This window comes from Mustela putorius, unplaced genomic scaffold (genome assembly GCF_011764305.1).
Source record: "Mustela putorius furo isolate JIRA1106 unplaced genomic scaffold, ASM1176430v1.1 tig00000083_pilon_pilon_pilon, whole genome shotgun sequence".
Lineage (NCBI taxonomy): Eukaryota > Metazoa > Chordata > Mammalia > Carnivora > Mustelidae > Mustela > Mustela putorius.
This window is the reverse complement of record NW_025421273.1, coordinates 13227076-13251340: the sequence shown is the minus strand read 5'-3', so window position 1 is coordinate 13251340 and position 24265 is coordinate 13227076. Positions and strand designations below refer to the sequence as shown.

General features: G+C 55.1%; 1 protein-coding gene across 3 annotated transcripts; it reads left to right on the top strand.

Annotated features, from left to right (window-relative positions):
• The first annotated feature begins 236 nt into the window (after positions 1-236).
• On the top strand, positions 237-23128 carry TRMT44 (tRNA methyltransferase 44 homolog). Of its 3 annotated transcripts, XM_004772226.3 has the most exons (11): positions 238-863; positions 2290-2404; positions 4995-5214; positions 6900-6968; positions 7697-7804; positions 8992-9063; positions 11873-11979; positions 12799-12982; positions 14802-15210; positions 17359-17475; positions 22286-23128. In XM_004772226.3, the coding sequence occupies exons 1-11, from the start codon at positions 287-289 to the stop codon at positions 22516-22518; spliced, it is 2211 nt and encodes a 736-aa protein (XP_004772283.1). In that variant the 5' UTR covers positions 238-286; the 3' UTR covers positions 22519-23128. The 3 variants fall into 3 exon arrangements, with proteins under 3 accessions (XP_004772284.1, XP_004772283.1, XP_044931140.1); XM_045075205.1 differs by lacking the exon at positions 238-863 and having other exon boundaries at positions 5024-5214; XM_004772227.3 differs by lacking the exons at positions 11873-11979; positions 12799-12982 and having other exon boundaries at positions 237-863.
• The last annotated feature ends 1137 nt before the right edge of the window (positions 23129-24265 follow it).

The following is a 24265-nucleotide window of genomic DNA, read 5'->3' as shown; positions in this document are numbered from 1 at the left end:
CTCGGCCAACTCTTTGCATCCGCCACAGACGCCCCGGCCCTGGCGAGCCCGACGCAGTGTCCACACGCTGCCGCCAGGGCTGTCGTCGGAGCCCAGGGAGGACGCGCCCCTGCAAGCAGCACGCGCCGCGCGGGCCGCCCCGGAGATGCCAGCGTGAGCGACACTGCGTAACGCGCGGGAACGCCTCGGGGCTGAGTGATGGCCCCGCCCCGTGACGTCGCAGGCTGCGCCGCCCGTGCGTCGTCGCGGCACGCCGTAGTCGCGCAGCGCTGGGCGCGGGCTAACCATGGCGGAGGTGGGCCGGGCTGCTGTGCGCGACCCGGGTGCGCTACTCCCGGGGGGCTTCTGGGCGGCGGTGGCCGTGTGGCTGGAGAGGCCGCAGGTGGCCAACAAACGGCTGTGTGGCGTCCGTCTGGAGGCCCGGCGGAGTGTGGCGTTGCCCCGGGCCGCTGCGGGACCTCGTCCTCGCTCCCCCGGCGAGGGCCTGGGTCCCGGGCAGACTACAGGCCCGGCGCGGGGAACCGCGATTCGCGGGCCCGGGGAATCGCAGCCCCGGCACGGGCAAAGGGAGAACCGCAGGGAAGCGGCCGCCGCGGCTCGGGTCGCAGGGGGTTCCGGGCCGGCCGGCGAGGCTGGAGTCGGGGAGAGCGAGTTCCCTGCCTCGGATCTGGATTCTCTCTGGGACGCTTTCTCTCAGAGCCTCGACGGCGGCCATCCAGAGCTGCTGGCCTTCCTTAGCGGGCCCGCGGCGGCATCTCAGCCGGAGGCGCCGAGCGAGCTCGCCGTGGTTCTCAGAACCCTCATCCCGAAAACAGGCCCTCGCTGCCCGCTTGCTGTCCCGAGGAGAGAACTAGTCGTGCAAGGTAGGAGCCTGTCTCGTGACGGGCGGAACGAGGGAGGTGGAAATTCACCGAAGCGGGATTTCTCAGCGGGCTCCAGGAACCTAGGCTCCTCCCCCCGACGCCGGGACGCGGAGGCGCGGGACCCACCTTCAAGTCAGGGCAGATAGGGTCCTGGCAGCTTTGGGGGAGGCTTGGGTCATTCTAGGGCTGCAGCCTTGAGCTATTAGGAGCCGTGTCAGGGTTGAGTGAAGCTTCTAGGCCAGGTTGGAGCCTCGTTGAGACGGGGCGCAGAGGAGGCGGGCTGGAGTTGGGTCAGAGAGAGAATCTTTGGCACAGGATGCAGTTAGATGAAAAAGCATTTGTTGAACCTCAGATCAGTGAAGAGGCACACATGGTTACTATGTCAGTACCTTTGCAGTGTCCTAGGAAGGTTGTAAAATTTTTTTTTTTTTTTACTGTTTTTTGAAGGGACGTATAGAAATATGTATTTCTAGTGTAGAGAATGGGGTCATTGTTGGGAGGGGTCTGGAATGCCTGAAGGAGAAGGTGAAGGCGTTCCCTGTGTTGAGTGATGGATAGGAGTTTAGCAGGGGAAGAGATGAGTGGAAGGCCTGCCCCTGGAGCAGCTGCTGGAGGCCTCCATCGGGTTTTCTCAGAGCCCGCAGTGGTGTCCAGTCCTTCTCATGCTTGCATCCTCCTTTTCTGCCTCCAGCTGGAGAAAGTTTTCAGCTTATCTGGGCCCCTGTGACTGACCTGAGCCACCTGTTTAATCCCAAGTACTCCCTTTCCTGAGGTTTGTAGCCTCGTCACATCTGCAGAGACCCTCTGTGCCTTGTCACATGGCAGAGACACAGCCTGGGGCATTTGGGTGCCAGTTGCCTTCGAGAGGCTGTGGGACCACATTCCACAACACCAAATTGCTGTAGGCGCCTTCCCTCCCACTCCCACTTCCCAGCGCTGTCTGCCTCTCTGCCTCTGCAAGGCTCTTCCCACGTGTCCCCTCTGCTGGGAGGCGCTCTTTTCATCTGTTATGTCCACACAAATTTAGGACCTCTTCCAGTTTCTGTCTCCTGTGTTTGATCTCCATTTCCCCTCTACCAGACAGAGGTTGGTGAGTCAGTGCCCCCGAGGGCTTCAGATGTAGACGTCTGCACTCCCAGATTGGCTTCCCTGTGAGGGAGAGGCAGTGGTCCTCAACTGGGGCTTTCTCCCTTCAGCTGCTGCTGAGCGTGTCTGCTGTGTGGGCCTGGGATGCAGCAGTGAATAGGACATCAAACGTGTCTGTCCTCCTGGATGCTGTGATAAAGGGGGAGTGGGGTGGGGTGGGGAGGAGGGAAGCCCTGGGAGAGCAAAGTCGGCCTGAGTCATGACTCTTCTTAGTACTGCTTCTAGAAAACGCTGAACCGAGCAGTTTTACTGGATTATCCCTGTCTTTTTTTTCCCCCAGATGTCCTCAATGGAACTGTAACTTTTTTACCTTTGGAAGAAGATGATGGTGGGAATGTAAAGGTTGAGACGAGCAACGTGTATCAAATCCGGCTCAGTCAGAGCCAGGAGGAATGGTAAGAGCTCCAGAATGGAGTCCTCTTCCAGAGCTGTATGGTTTCTGTCCCATGTCTGGGGAGCTGCAGGACTCAGGGTCATTGAAGAGATAGATGAAGGTGCCCTTTGGCAGTGAAGGGGGTTGGGAATGTGTTTCCTGTTTCTAGGTGCCCTTTCCATGGCGTGTCTTGGTTCTTTTCAGCACCTGGCCTGAGTCTGTATTCTGCCCAGTCCACATAGCCAGGGTGATGAGTAGCACATAGGTTTAGCCTAATTGAGTAATCGCAAATCCCCTTATTATTTTCTTTCTTCTAACTTGGGAATGGGGAGTCAGGATAGCTTCCTTTTTTATTTCCTGCTGAGGCTCACGCTCTGTATGTATTGGGTAGTCAGTGGTTCTTATCCCGAAAGTGGTAGTTCAGTAGCCCCCTTTGTTCCATGTCACTTTGGGCCTGTACTGCAAGTGTGAAACTTGGTTTACTTCCCTTTGATGTTTTTTAAATGGAAAAGTCAGAGGAAGGATACATTCACTTCATCACGCTGCTGCTGCTGCTGTTTTCCCAAGAGCCATTTCTGGTCTGTACTTTCAGAACAACCTTGGGGATTGTGCTGTTGAATCAGACTGAGCTTGGCACGTGGCCTTGTATAAAGCAGGGGAATACTGCGGGAAGAGCCTGCTTATGCAGGCAGATATACCTTGGTTTGCCCACTAGCAGTATGACCCTGGGTATGTGGCCTCTGGCCCTCAGTCTCCTTACCTGTGTGATGGGTTTAATAATTCTTGAACTTCTGAGGAGGGCCTAGGCTTCAAAGGGACCTGTTGTAGGCATAGAAACTTGATAGCAAGACTTAGAGCCTGGCTGAAGACTCTTAGAATTATCTAGAGACTGCCCGAGGGACCTGGCCCCGGGCCCTTCCTCCATGTGCTTGTGTTGGAGAGTGGGGACTGGGAGCAGGCACCTGGGGGACAGCGTGTTTCCTGTGGCGGTCACTGGGTGGGGGGCGCTGATGGCAGAGCTGGCAGGTAGCCGCTGAAGGCCTGCGCTCAGGGCTGCTGTGCAGGCACCCAGCATGGCATGGTCGTAGCAGCACAATGGCATGTTTCCACGCATGGCAGTTCCATTCTTTGCTCAGGGCTCGGACTCAGCTGCCTGCTCCCATCATTCCGGGTTGGCGTATCCTGTCTTCGAGCCCCTAGGCAGCTGTCCCTTACATCCCTTTGGGCACTTGGGCCAGGTGCTGAGCACAAGGGAAATGGGACTTGACACAGGCTTGCATCAGTAGTGCACTGCACTCCTCATGGTCTTCTGTCATCACAGTGGTGTCGGTGTGTGCCTGTCCCATCTCATGCTCCACAGGGGGCCAGGAGCAGCGCCACACACACAAACTCGCTCTGCCACCACCTGGTGCTAAGGACCATGCAGGGCCGGAAAGCAGGGGAACCATGTCTGTGTCCCCAAGGCCCCTCGGTATCAAAGGCGGTGTCATGTCATGTCCACACAGATTGGGTGGGCAGTGCCCGTGAGGAGGGAGCATCCCAGGTAAGCCCTAAGCGGGTGGGCAAGTAGGCTATGGGGACTCTGGGGGACACCTGGGAGAAGAGCCCGAGGCCCAGGGACGAGCAGGGGAGGGGTCTGACAGGGTGTGCCTACCCCAGCAAGGAGCTTCCAAGGTAAAGGGTGAAGGGACGGGTAGAAGGGGGCAGCCTGAGTCCTTCCCAGGCTCTTCCTGCAGCGTGAGCTCCCCAAGGTGTGCCTCTCAGTGCACAGCTGGAGCCTGTTACTTAAAGGGGGTGAGATGTGTCTCCAGGGCTCACGTGGCTAAAAGCGTGACAGCCCTAGTTCTAGTCAGAGCACCTGACCTCTCACCCTCGTCCCCCACTTGTCCTTGACCCCTATGCACCCTTGTCCCCCACGCCTCCTCTTGTCTTAGGGCTGCTGTGGAACACCACCTTTTTATAGCCTTTCCACACCCGACAGACTAGACATTCTCCCCTTATTGGTCTGCCTGAATCATGGCCTCAGACAGTGTCTTATGATCTGAGTCTATGGGGGTGAGCTTTTACTCGCTTATTCAACACACGGACAGAGGCCTGGCATGGGGCAGGTAGCAGTGGGTGGAGACACACAGCGCACACAGCCCTGAGCTACATGGGGACTGTGGTCATCCTTAGCTGTGGGGCTGAGCGCTCCGCTTTCTGGCCGGGAAGTATTTGGTGAGCCAGTGTACTCACACTTGAGTTGCATGTGTGAAAATACATAAAAACACAGTGTTAGGAGAATTCTGAGACATCTGGAAGGCAGCTAATCAGTGCGTGAAGCAGACAGTAGGAGGAGTTCTGTTACGTGTCCATCCTTTGGACAGGCTTCATAGGATGGGTAAATACATTTTTAATAGCATTTGTAAGAAAAGAATTCTTTCTGCTCTTAGAAAAAATGTATTTTTCTCTATTTGTTGAAAGTTCTGCCACTAGTTCCCAATTGTTGGGTTTCAGATCAAATAATTTATACTTATAGCTGTCTTAACATGTCCTCTCTTTTGGTAAATATTTAATTTAAAAATAAGAATTGAAACCAGCTCTGCTTATTCATATTTCTCTTATTTTTAAAGGTTCATATCTATTTTAATTTTCTGTCCAGAAAGATGGCATTCGGATGGCATTGTTTATCCCCAGCCTGCCTGGCTGAGAGAAGAGCTGCTGGCCAGGTTGGCCCGGTGGTCTGTGGAGAGCAAGAAGAGCGGATTTAAAAGCACCCTGTCCCTCATTTCCATCATCAAGTACAGCAAAACATACCAGATGCTTAAGGAGAAGTATAAAGACATGGTCAAGGTAACTGGGGAAACATTGGTGATTCCCTCCTTTAGATGAGGGGACATTGACCAAATTATGCCAGGAAGAGCCATTTTCCGGTAAACTTTGTGATGTATGCAGACACAGATCTCAAGTCAAAACTACGCCACTTAAGGGCCTGCATTGTAGGCTGTATTTTGACATAGATAGGGATGCAAACTGTGAAACTCTTGATGCATGGAAAAGGATCTTTTCTTCTTTTTTTTTTTTTTGCACATGGCTAATTTTTTCGCAAGCAAATAAAAGCAAAGTACTTAATTGAAAATATTGGATATTAGTTCTGAAATTGCCACATTTCCTTATGTAAAGTTAAACATGTTTAAAGAAAAGATATGAAAAATTAAAGTATAAAAAGCGTATACTTGCAGAAAGAAGGTTAATTTCAGAACATGTCCTTAACTTTATATTTAAGATGTAAAGGGAAAGTAACAGCAAACCTCTGTGCTCACATCCAGAGGAAGAAATAAAGTTTCCCTAACGTAGCTGAACTTCTTTTGTAGTCTTGCCCACGTATGGCCCTCTTTCTGGAAGGAACCACGATTTGTCATTTGTGTGTATGTGTGTGTGTGTGTGTGTTCTGCATTTTGTTTTGTTTTGTTTTGAGGGGGGTTGTAGAGGGAGAGAATCTTGAGAGAGAGAATGTTCAGCACAGAGCCTGATGTGGGGTGCAATCTGATGAATCTGAGAACAAGACCTGAGCCAAGATCAGGAGTCAGATTCTTAACCGACTGAGCTACCAGGCACCCAGATATGTGTGTGGTTTTTTTTCTCAGTTACCTATCATCATATAACAGAACATTCCAAAGGTCACAGGCTAGAGACTGTGCCCTTTCATTCTTGCTGTAGTGTGTGGGTCCTAGCCTGGCCGACAAAGCTGGTGGCCCCTTCACTTCCAGATTCTGGCCCGAGAGGCCTTCATTATCTTCCTAACTATTCATTTCCTTCCGGAAAGGACTTCATCTATTATTCCAGCCTTTGAAATTGTCCTTAGTGAGAGAGCCTGACCTGTTTAATCCCCCATAACTAGACATGGACATCAGAACGTGTTGCCTTGTCTTGGGCTTTTCCTCTTTTGCCAGCTGTCTGTTCTGCATGTGGCCTGTGTGGGCAGTGAGGCGTTATGTCTGAGCGGCCGGTGCTTTCGGAGCACCTGCTCGTTGTCCCATGTGGCCGCGGAGGCTTTAGCTTTCCGGAGAGGGAAATGGGGACCCCCTGGCTGCGGGCCACCCCTGACAAATGACAGCCAGGCGCCCACAGACCAGACAGCTGGGCCCGGCTTCCTGAGCCCTTTGCTTTCCTCGTCTGGGGTTCCTTGTTCCTCTTCCTCATCTACAGGAACGATGGAAAAGGAGAGCTGAGCATTCTCCTTGATGTGGCCTCATCTAAACAGCCTCATCCGTCATTTCTGTTGCAAAGTCCTGCCATGGACTGCAGTGCTCTTGCCGTGTCCCGTGATGCACGTGCAGTAAAGATTTGGTGTGTCTTTATGTTATGCTCTTACCGTAAGAGAGCCTTTATTTGTGTCTGCCTTCGGAATGAACTTTTTTTTACAACTTTCCTGCCTGGTTAGTCTCATTTGACTTAGGCTGATGCGGCTACTTAACGTGTCGTGAAATGGCAGGGTGACGAGCGAACAGTTACATATGCCCTGGAAAATGTTTTAGGTGTGGCCTGAAGTAACCGATCCTGAGAAGTTTGTGTATGAAGATGTGGCTATTGCTGCGTACCTGCTGGTAAGCACGCGTCCAGTTGCCTAAGCCCCTCTGCGGTGGGGGCGGCGTGCTCTCCGCCGCTGGTGGGGAGCAACAGTCATTAAATCCGTAAGCCTGCGTGCAGGCTTGGTGGCATGGACTCTCGTCTGACTGTGGGAGAGGAGCACGCCTGAGCTGTGAAGCCAACCCGCAGGGGCTCTAGCTCAGCTGGGCATTTCCAGCACCCCTTCACCACGGGCCCACGGCACCACTCGAGCTTCTGACAGGCCCCCTGTGACATGCACTTGCCCTGTGACATGCACTTGCCCTCCACTCCTGGGTCCATCCTTGGCTAGCTTGCTAGCCCCGGAATTTGGGTGTGCCCTTGATGGAATTGTCTTGACTCTCCTATCTAGCACATGTTTGGCCCAGATGATTTCTCATTCCCTTTCATCTGAAGGTATAGCCCAGAAGAACAGAGAGAAGGCATGAGGACCCAGCAGTAGCCTGTGAAGCTCTTACCTGGAGAGGACCACTTCCATGTGGTCTCTTGCTGGGACAGGCGGCCTCGAGACCCCCGAGGTACCCCAGAGGGCAGCCCCTCTGCTCACCTGTGTGTCACCTGCACAGACCCAGGGCCACAGACAAGGACTGGCCACCTGTCCTGGAAACGCGATTTATAACTCATGCAGAGTTTGTGTCTTGAGTTATTCTTAGAGGGAATGAATGAGGTACTGATTATTATTATTTTTTTTTTTTTTTTAACTTAGATTTTGTGGGAAGAAGAAAGAGCTGAACTGGGCTTGACCGCCAAGCAGTCCTTTATTGACTTAGGATGTGGGAACGGTCTCCTCGTCCATATCCTGAGCACCGAGGGGGTAAGGGCGCTCCCATGGCCCACCTAGTGCCTTTTCCAAGTGTCTCCCAGACCAGGACAAGGGTCCTTGATGTTTTTCACTGCTGGTTCGAGCTGAACCCAGAGTCTGCCCGGCTGTTGGGCTGGGACTGAGGAGAGTGGGGGCCTGTGTGGCTCGGGGAGAGGATGGCCATCCTGCTGGTTGGAACAGGGCTCATGTGGGTGTGCCTAGGGACGACTTCGCACAGCAAGGCTGTTTTGGCCGTCGGGTGTCTTTGGGGAATGAGACATGTCAGGGCACTAGAAGGGGAAGGAGCGGCGGTGGGTTCTGTCCTCCAGAAGCTGGAATCCCCATGTAGAGGCCGTTACATTCCCGCTGTGGTATGCACTGGCGACAGGGGTGTGTCAGATCCATGTGGTAAAGGCGGGATGCGATAGAACAGCCCCTGTCGCTTAGAGCAAGCGGTTCAGTGTGAGCCATGAGCTTCCCAGTTCTGTGCTTCCAGCTGGTGTCCAGCCTTCCCTCGGAGTCACTGTGGGAGGTGACTATCACCCCGTGACCCCCACTGACTTCTGTGGCATTCTGCCCTGTGGGAAAGGCGCTCTGTGCACAGCTGTAGGACTTAAAATGGGGTTGTTGTAATACTTCTTATTTGCTTTGTTAAAAAATGGGTTTGTGACAGTAACAGCTGTAAACAAGTTGTCTGGGGTAGGGCGTGTCAGCACATTGGGCGGTGACCTTCAGGCTGGTAGGTAAGGCCGGGGCACCTTGTGCACCTCTTCTCTCCTCCCAACTTGGAAACGAGCATGGCTGCCCCGCGGGAGCCTATGGGCACGGGCATGCATCCTGGGGGCGAAGCCGCTGCAGGGGGACAGGCCTCATTGGCTGGCCAGCTGGAGGGGCGGGTACACTGGGGTTGGGCCTGACTCTGGGCCATGAGAGGGAGCTCTGTGTCCAGGTGTGTCTTCTGGGCCTTTGGCCTTGAACCCGTTCCCATGCCTCGACTGTCTTTCCCCTTGGTGAAGACTCCTGGTGACCCTCAGCAGCCCTCGGGATCTGACCTTCCTCAGTCGCTGAGAAGAGAAGCTGTGGGTACCATCAGGGATCCCGCACTTCACGCTGCCAACTCACCCTGCAGAGTTTAATGCATTCTTGCTCATTTATTATGATGTACTGACGTTGACCTTTGCATTCTGAAATTCTTCTAGCACCCAGGCAGAGGGATCGATGTCCGGAGAAGAAAAATCTGGGACATGTATGGACCACAGACTTGCTTGGAGGTACCGACCGTGTTCATTTGTCTGCTCTTGGTGTGCTTGCCCCCTGGGGCAATTGTTTTCATGAGCGTGCCCGGCGCTGACCTTTCCAGCTGCCTCGTGCATGTTAGCTAGTCCTCGAGCAGTGCGAGCTGTTGGTCCCCCATCATGCCCACTGTTCTTGGAGGCCAGGACACACGCACCCTGCTTCTTGGCTCACCTGTTCTCAGTGGTTTTTTCAGAGGACAGGTCACACTGTGTAAATCCTTGTGCATCAGTCTTAGTCCACTTAAAAAAAAATTTGTCATAGGCCAAACTTGAGATGTTTTGGATGATATTGTCATAATGCTTTTCAGAAAGGTTTTTCCTCAAATACACTTTCAAGGAGAGTTTGGAATGCTATAAGAGATGCACCCCCCCCCCCCAAAAAAAACAGGAGAAAAAGTAGAGGTTTGCATATTTACCAAATACTTGAGTGCCCTCAACCTACCAGGTATTCTCAGGTGCTGATATTTTGACAGTGATGGGAGGCTGTGCACCCATGCATACAGAGCAGGTTCAGGGTGGCAGGTGTGGTACACGCTGAGGGGGGTGAGGGGTCTGCCGTGGGTCTGGGTTGTGCTGTGTGTGGGGGTGGCCGGCAGGGCCTCCCAGCAAGAGGGCAGGTGCCGAGGAGCCCAGGAGAGGAAGGTAAAATGCAGCTGGACCGGGGCGGGGCCACAGGTGTGCAGATGCCCCATGGAGCTACAGAGCTGGGCCACGCACATTTCCTATGGGCCATCTAGTGGTCTGACTTCCAGAGCCCATGACCCTCAGGCCACAGTGAACCCAGGTCCCCGCAACCTTGCTCAGGATTAGCTCATTTGTCCTGGTACCAGTCAGAGAGGAGTGTCTCCCCAAGGGAGGAAGTGACCGGCCCCCTGAGCAGCAGTCCCACGTCAGGTCTGGTATTCAGTGTTTATGGAGTTGGGGTCCAGTCAAGGCCTCCAAGTCGGCCAGCGGAGGGCTCAGCGGCAAGGGTCTGCACACACAGCTCCTCCCTCCACCCAGCGGGGCTCTGCCGCCCTGGTGGCCCTCAGGACCTTGGTCCTGTAGTTATACGCAGGGTGTGACTAGGATGCAGATTGTCCTCCCAGGTGGCAGAGTGCTGATGGGACGTCTCGTGTTCACTTTTTGCTGTGGACAGTGTAAGAGCACACAGACGTCACAAGGCACGTAGTTGTCCCGGAAGCCTACGGGCGTCACAGCCACTCTTGTAGCCCCCACTCTGCCCGCTGCTCTTGGGAAACAAATCTCAGCTCTGCCACTTCATCTGTAAGTAGTTAGACTCTGAGACTCTTTTTATCCCTTCTGCCTCACTTTCTTCTAAAGTTGAGAATAATATCGCAAAAAATAAAAAAGATTCGTGGAAGGGAGTTCACGGCTGCTTCTGTGGCTGGTTGTCTTTCTCTGCATGGTCAAAAGCTGAGCATGAGTTTCCAGCTTCTTTCCAAATCCTCATTTGATTGTAAGCAAAACCACTTGTCTTAAATAACAGCAGCTGTAAATTGTGTTTTAATTCATGCAGGCCGTTTAAAGGGAAATAAGCAACTTTAAATCTAGATGGGGTGGGAATAGAGAATATTGTCAAAGGTTTGTTTTTCCTGCTTTTAAATGACACATATGCTTGTTGACATGTACTGTTTTCGGTGTTTTAGCATGTATGTAAGTAGAAGCCCAGATGCTTATGTAAGAATCAGAAAGATTGTGGAGTTTAAATTCTACTTTCATTTACATCACGTCTGCACAAGACCCATGGTTTTTGTTGTCCTACGGAATGGCCTTGGAAGTGGGGTTGTCCTAGTGTCTTCTCTGTTTGTTTTGATGAAGGAATGGCAGCTGCACTTGCTTCCCTTGGGGCTTCAAGAGTAGGGTTTTGAGTGGTTGTATAATGTCCTTTCTCTCTATCTTTCCGGTTTTTACCGACAGACCCACTGTTGGAACCTGACTTCAGTCATTCATAATGACTGTTCTTAAGTCATAAAATCAAGCTGCTTTCAGCTTAATGATAGGAATTATCAGAATGGTTAACCTACCTGTGGAGTGGGTTTTTACTTGGTGTCTGAGTGTTTACAAAACCTCGCATGGGGGTGCGTGGGTGGCTCAGTGGGTTAAGCCTCTACCTTCAGCTCAGGTCATGATCCCAGAGTCCTGGGATCGAGCCCCTCATCGGGCTCCCTGCTCCACGGGAAGCTTGCTGCTTCCACTCCCACTCCCCCTGCTTGTGTTCCCTCTCTCGCTGTGTCTTTCTCTGTCAAATAAATAAATAAAATATTTTATAAAAAATATCACATGATAGCAGAGGCTTCTGCTGTGTATGAGCTGCTCTGGTCTCTTACCTTTCCCTGTGCTGCCGTGGGCGTGCTTTGTGACGTTGATCGGCAGGCATGAGGTTGCGTGATGCATTACGTTACACACTTAGATCAACTTCAGACCTGTTGTGTTCTGTTCACTTGTTCTTAAAGCCCTCTGTGGCTCTGATGTTCTGGAGTGTGGAAACGGTTCCTTTGTCCCACCTCTTGCAGCTCCTTGTATGTTGACGTACAGAAGCGCATTTGTACGGATCAGAAAGAGATGAACACTCAGAGGGCATGGTTGGTTTCTCTAGCGATGATGCTGGAAGCCGCTGGGTTTCACGCCCTCTGGAGCAGATGCAGCCCTATGTTTAGGTGCCCGCCCGGTGTCCCCAAGGCTCCAGGGTGGGGCTGAGACCATGCCCAGCAAGCCGGCCTTGCTTCGGGAGCTCTGTGCTGCTTTACTGAACACACGGTCTTGTTTTGTGTTTTTTTCTCAGGAAGGTGCAATCACCCCAAGTGATAAGACCCTTTTCCCTGACGTTGATTGGTTGATTGGTAACCATTCCGATGAACTGACGCCGTGGGTACCCGTCATTGCAGCCCGGTGAGCAGGTGGCCTGGGCGGCAGGGTGGATGGCAGGGGAGGTTTGAGTGCCCTCTCTGTCCGCATCTGGCCACCAGTGGCTGTTGGACACCGGAAATGGAGCTGGCTCAGATTGTCGGAAGGATGATTTGTCGAGCGTATCAGGCCGGGGCTGAATTCTGCCTGGCTGGAGAAGATCAGCTCCCAAATGTGGTTCACGGCATTCTGCTCAACAGCGCTGATGAAAACCAAGGACTTTGGTGGTGTTTTTAGCCGGTGTGGAGACAGGTCGTGTTTTCTTGGAAGTTGTTTTCTGACAGTGAGGGCCGGTCTACAAAGGAAAAGTCTGTGGACAAGGTGACCCTTGGAACAATATTTCTCTCTCAGCCCAGGGACTGCATGTGGGGCGGCGGCCCTTCTGGCTCAGGAGATGTCGCCTCGAATGTTCTGTGGCTATGGTCTGCCATCCAGGGTCTTTGGAACTGCCCTGGCTCTCCAAGGGTAATGTAGGTCAAGGAGCACGTCTTAGTCTTTGCCGTGCCTGCCTCTGAGCTCCCGCCCTCCCGTCTGAAGCCTCACGTGCTTCTGGAAGTCTTATGTTGCAGTTGAGGAGAACAGCTGCGAGGGAGCAAGTTTTTATGAAAGTAATTAGATTCATGTTTTATGAAGAAAGTATGGCATGCTGCATTGTTTCTAGAAACTGAATTAGGGAGATCTGTTATTCATGTTCTCATCAGAAAACATGAGCAGCCGCCAGCACACATGTCTTATTCCAAGGCATGATAGCCACGTGGTTCTCCTGCTGAATCTTCTTTCGGTTTTGGTGGATTGATTTTGAAGGTCCTCCTATGGCTGCCGTTTCTTTGTCCTTCCCTGCTGCTTCTTTGACTTCACCGGGAAGTACTCCCGGAGGCAGAGCAGGAAGACTCAGTACCGAGAGTACCTTGATTTCGTCACAGAAGTGGGACTGGCCTGCGGTTTTCACGTCGAGGAGGACTGCCTGCGCATCCCGTCAACCAAAAGGGTGCGTTCTGGTCACCATGGGCTCGCCGTCTTCGGTGGGGTGCTGGCATCTGGATGCGGGGGCTGAGGGTCGCATCACAGAACCAAAAGGGCTGCTGGTGTTCAACACTGGATGCGTTCCAGAAGCTGCCTGTGCTGATCTCAGTGTCTCAGCCACAGGTGGGCGTCGGAGGGCTCATTCTGTACCCAGGGCCCCTCCCGTCGTGGCTTTGCAGGACCCTGGCCAAGTCTTCATTTCCTTCCCAGAAATTGCACATGGCCCTCGGGTACCTGCCCAGAGTAGGCGTCAGCCTGACTTATATAGTGGTGGCCCGAGTATTGTCTGTGGCTGCCCGCTCTGAGTACCGACTCCTCGGGTTCCCCAGTGACTGGCCCAAATTGAAGTCTGGTTCAGAAGTTCCACATGAGTCCCATTTTCTCCTTTGGCCCTTGCCCAGTCTGTGAAAACAGCAAGTATGACCTCCGCGCCGGGGGCGGTCAGAGTGGACTGGGTAGCCTTCCCGCTCACCCTCTGAGCCACCAGTTTGTGATAATCTCTGGTAGCTTCCTTTTGTCAGACTCTGTGGCTGTCAGTGTGCTTTTTTGACCAGCAAAACACAAAAACCCATCATATCCCAATTAGAAGCTTGATTGCTTAATTGCTTGATATGGTGAGAAGGACCCAAGACATATATGAGGTGAGCTCTTGGCTCTGCCCCCTGCTCACCGCGAACTGTCACACACATTGCAAACCGTACCTGTGTCCCCGTGTTTCCGGAGGGGAGGCGATAACATGGCGCCTTCGTTGTGGGCACCCAGTGGTGGCGGTGAGTGGGGCCCCTGGGGCCTCGGGTACATCATTGCTGCCTGTGCAGTCACCACTCAGATCACTCTGAAAGCTTCCTTTGGGCCTGTGCTTTTGAGCCACGGTGTCATTCTCATAAGTGCCCTCATGTCAGCAAGTCCCACCGGGAACCGCTGAGATTTGGGTCATGTGCATACAAGGGTCCCAGTTTGGGTTTTTGTACTAGTCTTTCCATTTTCTTGCTGGAGGGCACATACCCTGCTTCTCTCTGAGCTTCAGCTTGCTTGTAACCCGGTGGACTGGGGGGCAGATACGAGAGCAGGTGTGCACACATCATACTGTTCAATGGGGGCACCTGGCACATTTGTCCCCACACAGCAATGTTACTTCACCTGCCCACGATCACATAGGGAGCAGGTGGCAGAGCTGGAGTGTAGTGAGGGGTGGCTCTGATGCTTGCTTTTATTGCCTGTAAGCTGGTTTTGTAGCTCTCACCCGGGGAGGACGTTGAGAGATGCTGTACCTAGGGCGGTGGCGCCAGACCGACCTCACTTGCCCCGGGGATGCCTGTGTGGCTGCCTTCCTCTGAGCTGTATAGAGGAGAAAGCTCAAAGAGAGCATTCCTGCTGCCCCAGGTACTCTGCAGGGGCCACATGCCCCCCTCATCGGACCGGGTGTCCAGAAGGACGTCCTAGGTCCTAGGAGACGTCTGGCTTCCCAGCAGCGTCCATGCTTGGGGTCACACGAAGGCTCCCACAAGTGAAGTGTTCAGAGCAGCCACAGCCGTAAGGTCAGTGGGGGGCTCTGTTGTTACATGTGTGTTAGGGCCCTCAAAGTCTGAGCCTTGAGATTCTTCGTGGGCTTTTGCTCTTGGATTATTCTGGACGTTTTTATTGATACTGGTTCCTAAAGTAAGCATTTCTTTCATGATAAATGTCTAAAGCTTTTAATTTGTGCTGCAGAACAAGAGAGTTAAGTGGAAACCAGGCCATGCTGTAGGAGCCTGGTGATATACCCTGCTGTTTTTCACACACAGGTTTGTCTCATCGGGAAATCCAGAACATACCCACCTGCTGGAGAAGTTTCCATGGATGAGCAGAGAACCCAGTACATTAACAGCAGGCGGGGCCGCCCCGTGAGCCCACCCAGTGAGGTGTCTGTCCCTCTTCCACCCCGGGCCACAGTGGGACACGCAGGTCACCCTGACGGGCACCAGACCTTGGACACCGGGGCTGCCACAGGAAGGGCGGAGATCCGGGCCGACCAACTCTGGCTGTCTGGATTTCAGCCTAGAGAGAAAGCTGAGCGCGTGAGGAACTGTGCCACCCTTCCTCGAGATTTTATTGACCAAGTGGTTTTGCAAGTGGCACATTTGCTGTTGAATGGAGAGCAGTTAAACACAGGAAGCGCTTCCAGCAGCAGCTCCAAGGCCTGGAACCGAGGAGGTAGGCCCCCGGCAGCCACATGCCTGCTGGCTTTCAGGTGGTGGCTCAGCTCTCCTTTAGGACCAACTTGAAACTGTGTGGTTGTTTTTAATTACGTGTATTTTAAAGGGACATCGAGGATGAATGGGCCACCGACACTGATTGTTTAAAGGTTTCCCTACAGTTCCCATTAATGTGCAGGACTCCATTCCTTCGGAGGAAGGCACTGAGGGCAGAGGGATGGTGTTCAGACTTTTAGTTCACCTTCACAGAATTGTCCAAGCTTCAGGGGGTGGAGCTCTTTATTTTCAGTTTATAGGGGTCATCCAAATGGAAAACAGTCCTGAATGCCAGGAAAGCACACTGTCGCCTTGACAATAGGGTAACACTTGGGAGACGTAGTCAGATAACCTGGTTCTCTTTGAAATCCCCCAAGTGCAAAACTCAGACGTGGTGAAAGGGAGACAGTTGTATCTGATTGTCCTCATAGGATAAGTAACGTGCTGAAATCAGTGGTGTTCAGGAGAGATAGGGAACCAAGTGTGGGCTTCCGTTATTTTTGTAAAGTGAGTGTTTCCAGTCCTAGGCTGCTGCCCCATCCAAGCTGGTTTCTTTCCTGCGCGGCGGCACCAGAGGGCGCTGTGGAGCTGGCTGGGCTGGGCAGTGCCTGAGACTGCCTCTGAGTTGGAGTCATTGGAGGATCCGGGGGAGCCTTACCTCAGCCTGTCTGGGGCTGCTGCCTGGCTGCCTGTGAGTGGAGGCCCAGGAGCAGGCGGCGAGCCTGTTCTCCCCCACCGGTGACGTCGTCCTGCCCAGAGCCTCCACGGCTCTGGTGTACGTGCCACGGGGCAGGGCTGTGGAGCAGCTCCCCTTCCCTATGGATCACTGACTCTGGCGGCGTCTGACCGAAGGGCCTCTCTAGGGATGTGCTGGCAGCCTCTGCCAGAGCCCCCACTGCGGGTGGCTGACCACCCATGTAACTAGGTGCTATGGCCTGTTCTGTGGGTTGGTGCCCCACTTCCTGCTGTGCCCTACTGAGGTGGGGCCCAAGTAAAGAGGAAGGCAAGCTGGGTGGGGGGTTTCCAGTGGGGCCTCGAGGGGCCAGGAGTCCCTGAAGTAGGCAGGCAGGTGCCTCAGAGACGTGTGTGTGTATCTGAAAATGGGGAGTTCGACCTTCAGACCCAGGAGTGATTGAGTTCAGGAGATCCATGCCTGTGCTTGGGACGGCACTTTCCCAGCGGTAACCACCTGGGTCTTCTTGGGTCCGATATAGATAGTGGGTGGCTCTGATCGTCAGGTCTCAGGTCTCAGGCCTGCCTGCCCGGTGGAGACCCCTGCAGAGCTGGGGGGGCCATTGTGCCACATGAGTCTCGGTGTCTGGGGCTGGCCTGAGGTGCTCCAGTGGGGTGGACCTGTGCCCTTGGCCTCTTAGCCCATAGGTTCCTGCCCTCGGGTGGTCTTCTCACCTTCTGGTTGCTGGAGTTTAGTGACCCCTCCGCAGCCTGCCCCTGTGTGACATAGGCACAGGTCTGTCTCCAGGCCCTGAGTGATCTCTGCAGGGGGCACAGGGTGGGAGGAGGTGGCCCCTGCCCTCACAGCTGGGTCAGGACACACACACGGCCGAGGATGAGCATCCAGGGAGAGGCCGTATGCAGCTGTGTGTATGAGCACCATCGCCAGCAGCTGGAGCAGGGCCGGACCCAGGAGGGGCAGGGGAGGCCATCTGCAAGGGTTTCAGCCTTCTCCTTAGACGGCCCGCTTGCTCTCGGAACTGGTTTGAGGTGGCTGGCTCTGTAGATGGAATCCCAGGCACAGCACGGCTGCTCCCCTGGGCGTCGGGCCGGGCCGCACGGCGGCACTGATTTTCCATGTCTGGAAGGAAGGGCTGTCTTTGCTGGCCTGCGCAGTCATCGGGTGGGCGGACGCAAGAGCCCAGGTACAGGGCCTGGCAGGTGGGACGTCCCTGGCATCCCCGGGGGTGGTGGCTCAGCCGTGTTTTTCCCACTCCATGTGGCGTGGCCTCAGAGCCACAATCAATCTCACGGCTCCTCTTGCTGACATGAGTGAGGGGCCGGGACAGAAGGAGCTGGCACTGTCTCTGGGCAATAGGCATCATGCCTGTTTAAGGTCTCCATTGACCTTTATGTTGGGGAAACCCGGTTTCCACAGGAAGCCTTTCCTTGGCGGAAGTGGCCCATGAGCTGGCTGGGGAGACACTGCAGAGGTTGAAGCGGGAGTGTGGAGGCCTGCAGACGCTGCTCAGAAACAACCATCAGGTGTTTGAAGGTAAGGGATCAAGCCCGGAAACACACTCATTCCTCAGATATGGAGGACACGCCTAGATTTCCTGAATCAGAAGGTTCTTCCCCACAGATTCTGCCATCCCTGTCCCTGCTTTTTCTATTAAGTGAAGTTTGCTTTATTTTTCCTTTAAATTTTTTAAAAGATTGATTTATTTTGGAGTGTGCGCATACGAGTGATCTGAGGGGAAGGGCAGAGGGAGAGAACTGAGTGCGGAGCCTGATGTGGGGCTCGATCCCAGGACCCTGAGATCATGACCTGAGCTGAAACCAAGAGTCAGAAATTCAATCAAGCACCCAGGTGCCCCTGAGTGAAGTTTGCTTTAGAGGAGATTTAGGTACCTAGGAAAGTGGGAGAGAGAGAGGATAGAACCCCCTGCCCATGCCTAGCTTTTGCTCTCCGAGTGCCTTCCACCAGGAAGAGATGTTGGCCATGCCTCTTGTCCAGTTTTCTCCAGTCCAGCCCCCATAGGCATGGCACCCCTGGCCAGGTCTGGCCTTACCCCTGTCCGGGATGTGCTCATGCCTCACATGGAAGGAAGAGCAAGTCTGAAAACCTCCCGGCTGGGTGTCACTAAAGGACTTTGTGGGGGAGGGGTTGTTACTTGTGTTGGCCCTCGGCTGCCTGCATTCTGGAAGCATCCCGAGCTCCCAGCAGTTAGAGGAGGGAGCCCCGATGCCGGTCATTGCCCTGCCCTGTGTGTCTGCCCCGGGCCCTTGGGAGCAAAGCTCTCAATCCCGTCCTGCCCCATGCTCCACGCTTCCAGGATAGCCAGGTGGTATAGAGGGGCCCAGGAACCTGTGCCCTTTCACTCAGTCTGCTCTTGGCCAGGCTGGTGGGGAGGGGGACGCAGAACAGATACTCACACGGGGACCGGGGTAGAAAGTGGAGGTTCCTTTACTTAGAGCGCGGTCAGCCGTTTGTCCTGTTTCCCTCTTGGAGCTCCTCTCCCCCTTTTCTTTGTGAAAGTATTGTAGAGTGAATCCCAGCCTGCCCACGATCACCCCTGAGTACATCAGCGAGGGGCTTTAGAGCCCCTGGTGTCTGGTATCACTGTCGTGCCATAGGTGCGTGTCCACTGGAGTCGTGATGTGCAGGGAGGCCTACCCTCCCACAGGGTGGGGGGCGGGAGGGCCATGCTGGGGACATGATCTCTGGGCCAGGACTTGGTAAAGAGGATGAGGAACAGCCTTTGTTAAAGGTCTGTGCTGGGAAGAAGCGGAATTGGGGCGCAGTGAGAGGGCGTGGCCTGCAGCCTCCTGTGGTTGCAAGGAGGGCTTGGGCCTCCGTGATGGCAGGGGAATAGTGACACCTTTGTGACCAGCTCTAGGCCAGCTGTGGGGTCACCATCTGTGCACCCGCTCTCTGCCACATCGGGGGCCTCAAGGGTCAAGGGCAGGGCCCAGTGCAAGTCCCCCCACAGCACAGCATCTGGCTCCTTCAGACTGCATCTGGGGAAGCACACTTGATTTTGTTTCCACTGGGAGGTGGCCCAGGAAGGCCAGCTGTGGGCTGGTGCTGAGTACCTCTTCTTTCTGGGAGGTGGGTGCAGGGCGTACAGGTGGTGGGTTTTGGGTGATGGTGCCTGAAAATGTGCTGAGAACGTGGGGTCCGGAGAAGACCCCGCCGGCAGGGGCTGCTCCTGCGCCCCTGCGGCCACCCTGCAGCTGCTGAGTGACGCTCCTTTGGGTCAGTCCCCACACCCCCACCCTGGTGCTGCTGCTGCTGAGAAGAGTGGTTGGGCAATGACTTGGGGCAAGTGGCCATGGCCGATGGAGCGCATCTGTCCACTCCCAGCCTATAAAGCTAAGGGAGTTGGGCGCTGTCACCTTATCTTCCCTGCCAGTGTGTGCACGTGACACATGAGAGCTCAGGTGCGCATGGCTCCCACGCATGCACAAGAGAGCTCAGGTGAGCAAGGCCTGTATGTGTGCACGGGAGAGCTCAGGTGCACATGGCTCCCATGTGCACATGGGAGAGCTCGGGTGCTCATGCCCCTCCCCATGTGTGCATGGGAGAGCTTGGGTGTGTGCAGCCGCCCACGTGTGCAAGGGAGAGCTCAGGTATACACAGTCCCCCCACATACACACACACATTCACAGGAGAGCTGTCCCACATGGGGACAGCAGAGCTTGGATGCACATGGCTCCCTCCACGCGTGCATGGGAGAGCTCAGGTGTGCAGGCTTACCGAGCCTTTGGGTGGCGCAGGTACCCTTGGTAGTGATAGACTTTGTTTTCATTTAAACCTGGTCTCCTCGGGGCAGTGCCTATGATGGCATTGAGCCCTGTAAACTGAATTGGAGTTTCCATGTTTTGAGTGGCTGCAGTGGCTGGGGTGTGGGCCGTCATGCCTCCTGCTGGGGAGTGGAGCCACTGGGGGGCGGGGGCGGCCTTCCTGAACCTGCAGTTCCTGCTGTACTCCAGCTTTGGCATGGCTACCTGGGCTTTGCTCTCCATCTCACACGCTCTTTGTCCGTGTAAACACCCGCTGCAACCCAGAAGGGCTGCCCTTCTGTTTTCCCAGCATGGCTTTCTATTTGACTTTGTGAAATCCTAGCTTTTTTCCCCCTACTATAAATATGCATGTATGTGACTGCTTTTCTATGCAGTTCACATGGCGGGGGAGGGGGAGCACATTTATTTTTGGAAACACATCTGAGTAGGCAGCTCAGGGCCTGAGCACTGAGTAAACATTCTGCTCACGGTCTGCAAAAACTATGCACGGAGTGTGCTCTTATCTCCCAGGGTGTTTGAAACAAGAGCCTCTAGTTTCTGGTCGTGTTTACAGGGCCAAGGAGGTTGGAGCGATTTTGGATGCCCTCAGTTTTGCCGGAGCCAAGCACCTTGTGGGGATGGGCCAGTGCCCGGGTGGGTGCGTGCTGGGGGCAGGGGCTTGGTGGGGCTGTAGCCGAGTGGTCTGTGCCTGAGGTGCCGTCACTTTGTGCTGGCCATGATGAACCTGTGGCTGCCTCTCACGTGGGGACTTGTTTAAAGTCTCTCCTGGTTAGAGATTGCTGGCCTGGCAACCCAGGTCACGTCTGATCAGAACCTGAGCATGGGGCACTGTTCTGGTAAATTGCCCGTAGTGATTGTGGGAGGGAAAGTAGTTTGGGAGGAGAATCCTGTGATTCCACCGTAGGATTGGGAGTGTATTTCCCACAGCGGTTGGGAAGGCCCGCTGGTGCTCTGACCTGTGAGCCGGCTGGAGTGGGTGCAGGTGCCTGGCCCAGGCCTCCCCAGGATGGGAGCTGGGGGTGTCAGGAGGGGCACTGCAGGAACTTCCCTGGGATCTGGGGGTGCACAGGGGTGTGTCACGGGAGAGCTCGGGAAAAACCTTCTCTGCCAGGGCTGGTCCTCTGTCATTGGTGCCTGGGCCCCCTGTCCCCTGGCCCTGCAGGTGTTGCTCCAGAAACGTGACGAGGTGCCCATTTAACTCACGAGACCACTGTGACAGCCTGCTGCAGGCCAGCCTCTCCTCGGGTGGGGACCCCTATGGAGGCTTTGGACCAGGCCGAGGGCTCCTTGCATTTTTGGGCACACACCAAAGGTGCCTGGTGGGAGTCTCACCTCGGGGCTCTTTCGGGACACACTTCAGGGCCACGTCCTTCTGCAGGGACATCAAGTGGAACCTAGTGATATTCCCCTGACCTGAGCTCTCATACTAAGGAAGCTGGGCGTTGGCCTTGTGGGGAGCAGTGCAGGAGGCCAGCTCCGTGGGGGAGCAAGCTGTCCATGTGGCCCTCCATCTGTGAGGCGCCTCTCTGCAGCTCCTTTCCTTGCCTTAATGGAAAATGTTTAATAAATGGCAGTCCACAGAGACAGTCTCATTATTGCCACAACATGAGCCTGTTTGAAAGCAAACTCCAAGCTTTAGTTTGTGCTTTCAAGTTCTCATTAGAAGCTGGAGAGCCAGATTTATTCACTAAGCTTCCTTTCTTTCTCCCTGAGCGTGTCTGTCTCCGGGTGGCCTTACAGCTTCCAGGGAAAACCAGAATGGATGTGGCTGCTTTGGCCATGTTTCAGTGGAGTTGCTGGCTTCTGGGGGTCAGATGGCCAGGTGAACGCCTGGGTGGAGTCTGGGCCTTAATGGGGGTGGCTGGCTCAGGAGGCAGGCCAGTGGGGGGCCCGGGCAGCCACTGGGGCTGTACCACTCCCCAGTCCCTGTGTCCTGTGGCAGCCCCCACCCTGCCAATGGGGCTGCTGTACCCCTCCCCACACTGTTTGCGTTTGGGGGCTCTGACTTTGCTGGGCACCAGTAAACCCTCCTCTTCACCTGCCTGGAAGGGAGCTTTGCTTGTTCTCTCTTTGATGCAGAGGTGAGGCTCTCCATAGACGCCACTGCGGCTTCCCAAGCTGCACCTGAGCCTGGGACCACATGTGGCTCTTACACCGTGGTCTCCCAGGCCCTCCGTCACTGCCCATAGGCCTGTCCTAGTGCAGCCCCAGGCACTTGTCCGTGGTTGCAGCCTGGATCTTGTCAGCAGCACCCCCTGCCGCTCATTGCCCCAGCCCCAGGTGTTCAGCGTGTGCCTCCTAAAGACCCCAGACCCCTGGCGCTGGTCCTTCCAGGCTCCCCCAGCCTCCCCCAGCTTGCTCCTTGCCTGTTCCCTTGGGCCCTCCCTCCCACCCCCATGTCCGCCCCACCAGGCCAAGGCTCCAGGTTCGGCCTCCATGGGTGCTCACCCTTCAGGCGTGGACTGCTGGTGTCGGGGGCCTGCAGCCCCAGGCCTTGGTAAGTTGGTGGACTTGGAGGAGAATGACTAGGCCATGTCTTCTCCTTGTTCCAAACACAGTTGTGAACGGGAGAGTTCACATTCGCGACTGGAGAGAAAAGAAGCTACAGAGGCAGCCGCACTCGGAAGCAAAGCGAAGACTCTGCTCGGAAGCTTTCAAGACCCGCATGTGCTGGTTCTACAGTCACCACCCCGATGGCTGTGTTCTGCCTTCGGACAGCTGCCCGTTTGCCCACGGGCCAGCAGAGCTGCGGCCGCCCCAGACACCCAAGAGGAAGAAGCCAGTTCTGTGAGCTGCTTCCACCATGTGCGAGGGGCACACCCTGGCTCCCTTGGGGACTGCAGACTCTGCAGGTTCGGGTGACTTCCTTTGGATTCCCCTGTAATGTGGCCTGTTAGTTACATGCACACCAGACGCTGCAGAAGCTGGTGTCCCTCCTGCATCCGCCCCTGAGTCAGTGCTGGTGCTGTGTTGTAAACGAGGTCACACCTGTGCTTAGCATCTTTATTCCAGAAAGAGCACAGGAGCACTTGGAGCATCTCATTGTCTCGAAGGTGAGGAAGTGCCTGGGACCATCTTGCCCCTCTCGGGAGCTTCTCTCGGGAGCTTGGCTCGGGCTCGCTAGACTCGTGGCTGAGAGCGAGCTCACCCCAGGAGCACAGCCGGTCCTGTCATGTCTTCAGCTAGGTCGTACTAGGTGATAGGAAAGAAAATCCTAAGTGATACCCAACAAGGCCAGAAAATCTAAAGATCACAGAAAGCAGAAACCCCCTTGCCGTCCCTCTCTACTAGACCTCCCAGAAGTGCTGCCAGTGGATCTTTTTGTTCTGGAGAAAAAAAAAATCCCCTATGTGTTTCTGTTTGAAATTATTTTTTCAGTTTTACATAAAAGGTCACGTCGATGTGCATAGTCCTGCCCTTCATTTTCTGCATGGCATGCCCTGGTGACTTCCGCAGTGCGGTATTCCGCGGTGTGAGTATTCTCGCTTTGCTCGTGACCATGAGAATGAACTTTTCCCTTTCCCTGAGAGGCGCCACCGCTCAGTGCAGCACGGGAGTGCCTGACCAGCCGCAGCCAGGTAGGGCCTGCGGCTGTGCCTGCCTCCCTCACCCAGTGTGGTGGGCGTGTTTCTCCTCACCCCCAGCCTCTTCCCTGCAGGAGGCTCCCGGCAAAAAGTCCTGGTGCCAGTGGCCGTTGTGGTGCCCCTTGGGCTATGATTGGCATGACCGGTGCACATGGAGCTGCTCTGAGCCATGAGGTGGGGGGCCTGGTGCAGAGGCCCCTCTGGCCATGTTTGTGGGGGATGCCCGGTGTGGGCAACTGTGGCTGGCTGAGCAGAAGGAGAAAGTCCCCGGCTTCTCATGGTGGCCGTGAGCTGGGTTAGCCCATGCTGGGGCTGCGGCCTCCCTGCCTCTGACCTCAGCTACAGCCACCAGGGGTCTTCATCGGCGTGACACCGGTGAGTGGAGGTCTCCTGTGCACTTGCTGCCTGACGCCTCTGGGACGATTCCCCGCAAGACAAGCCCTGCCTTGGGCTCAGACCTGGGGCAACCTCCCCTTCCCTCCGAGCCCCTTCTAAGGGATGAAGTGGGAGCCCTGGGACTGGCCTTTGAGGGCGCACAGCTGCCGGTGGCCAGGCTCTGGTAGCCCACATGTGTCCACTTCACTTTCCAACTGAGGGTGAGCTACTATGGTGGCCACAGCAGCCTGGACCTGCAGGCTGTGCGCCTGTCCCTGTCGCAAGCCCTGGAGCTGCTCGTCTTAGAGTGGGTAGGCTGGCCCTTGGGGAAATGAGCGGCCCCACAAAGTCTTGAGGTGGATGCTTTGCCCTGAAAAACACGCATCTTGGCTAGGATCAGGGGTGGGTGTTGGATGACCTCAGCTCTCCTAGGTGCCCCCGGGTTATGCCTGTCCCAAGGCGGGTGGCCAAGGGTCCTGCCAGGCTAGGTGCTGTGCTGCAGGAGGACATGCCCTGCCTCAGAGACTCCCTGCGTGCCACTCTGGGCAGCAGAAGTGGCCCACTAAGCCGTGTCACCCG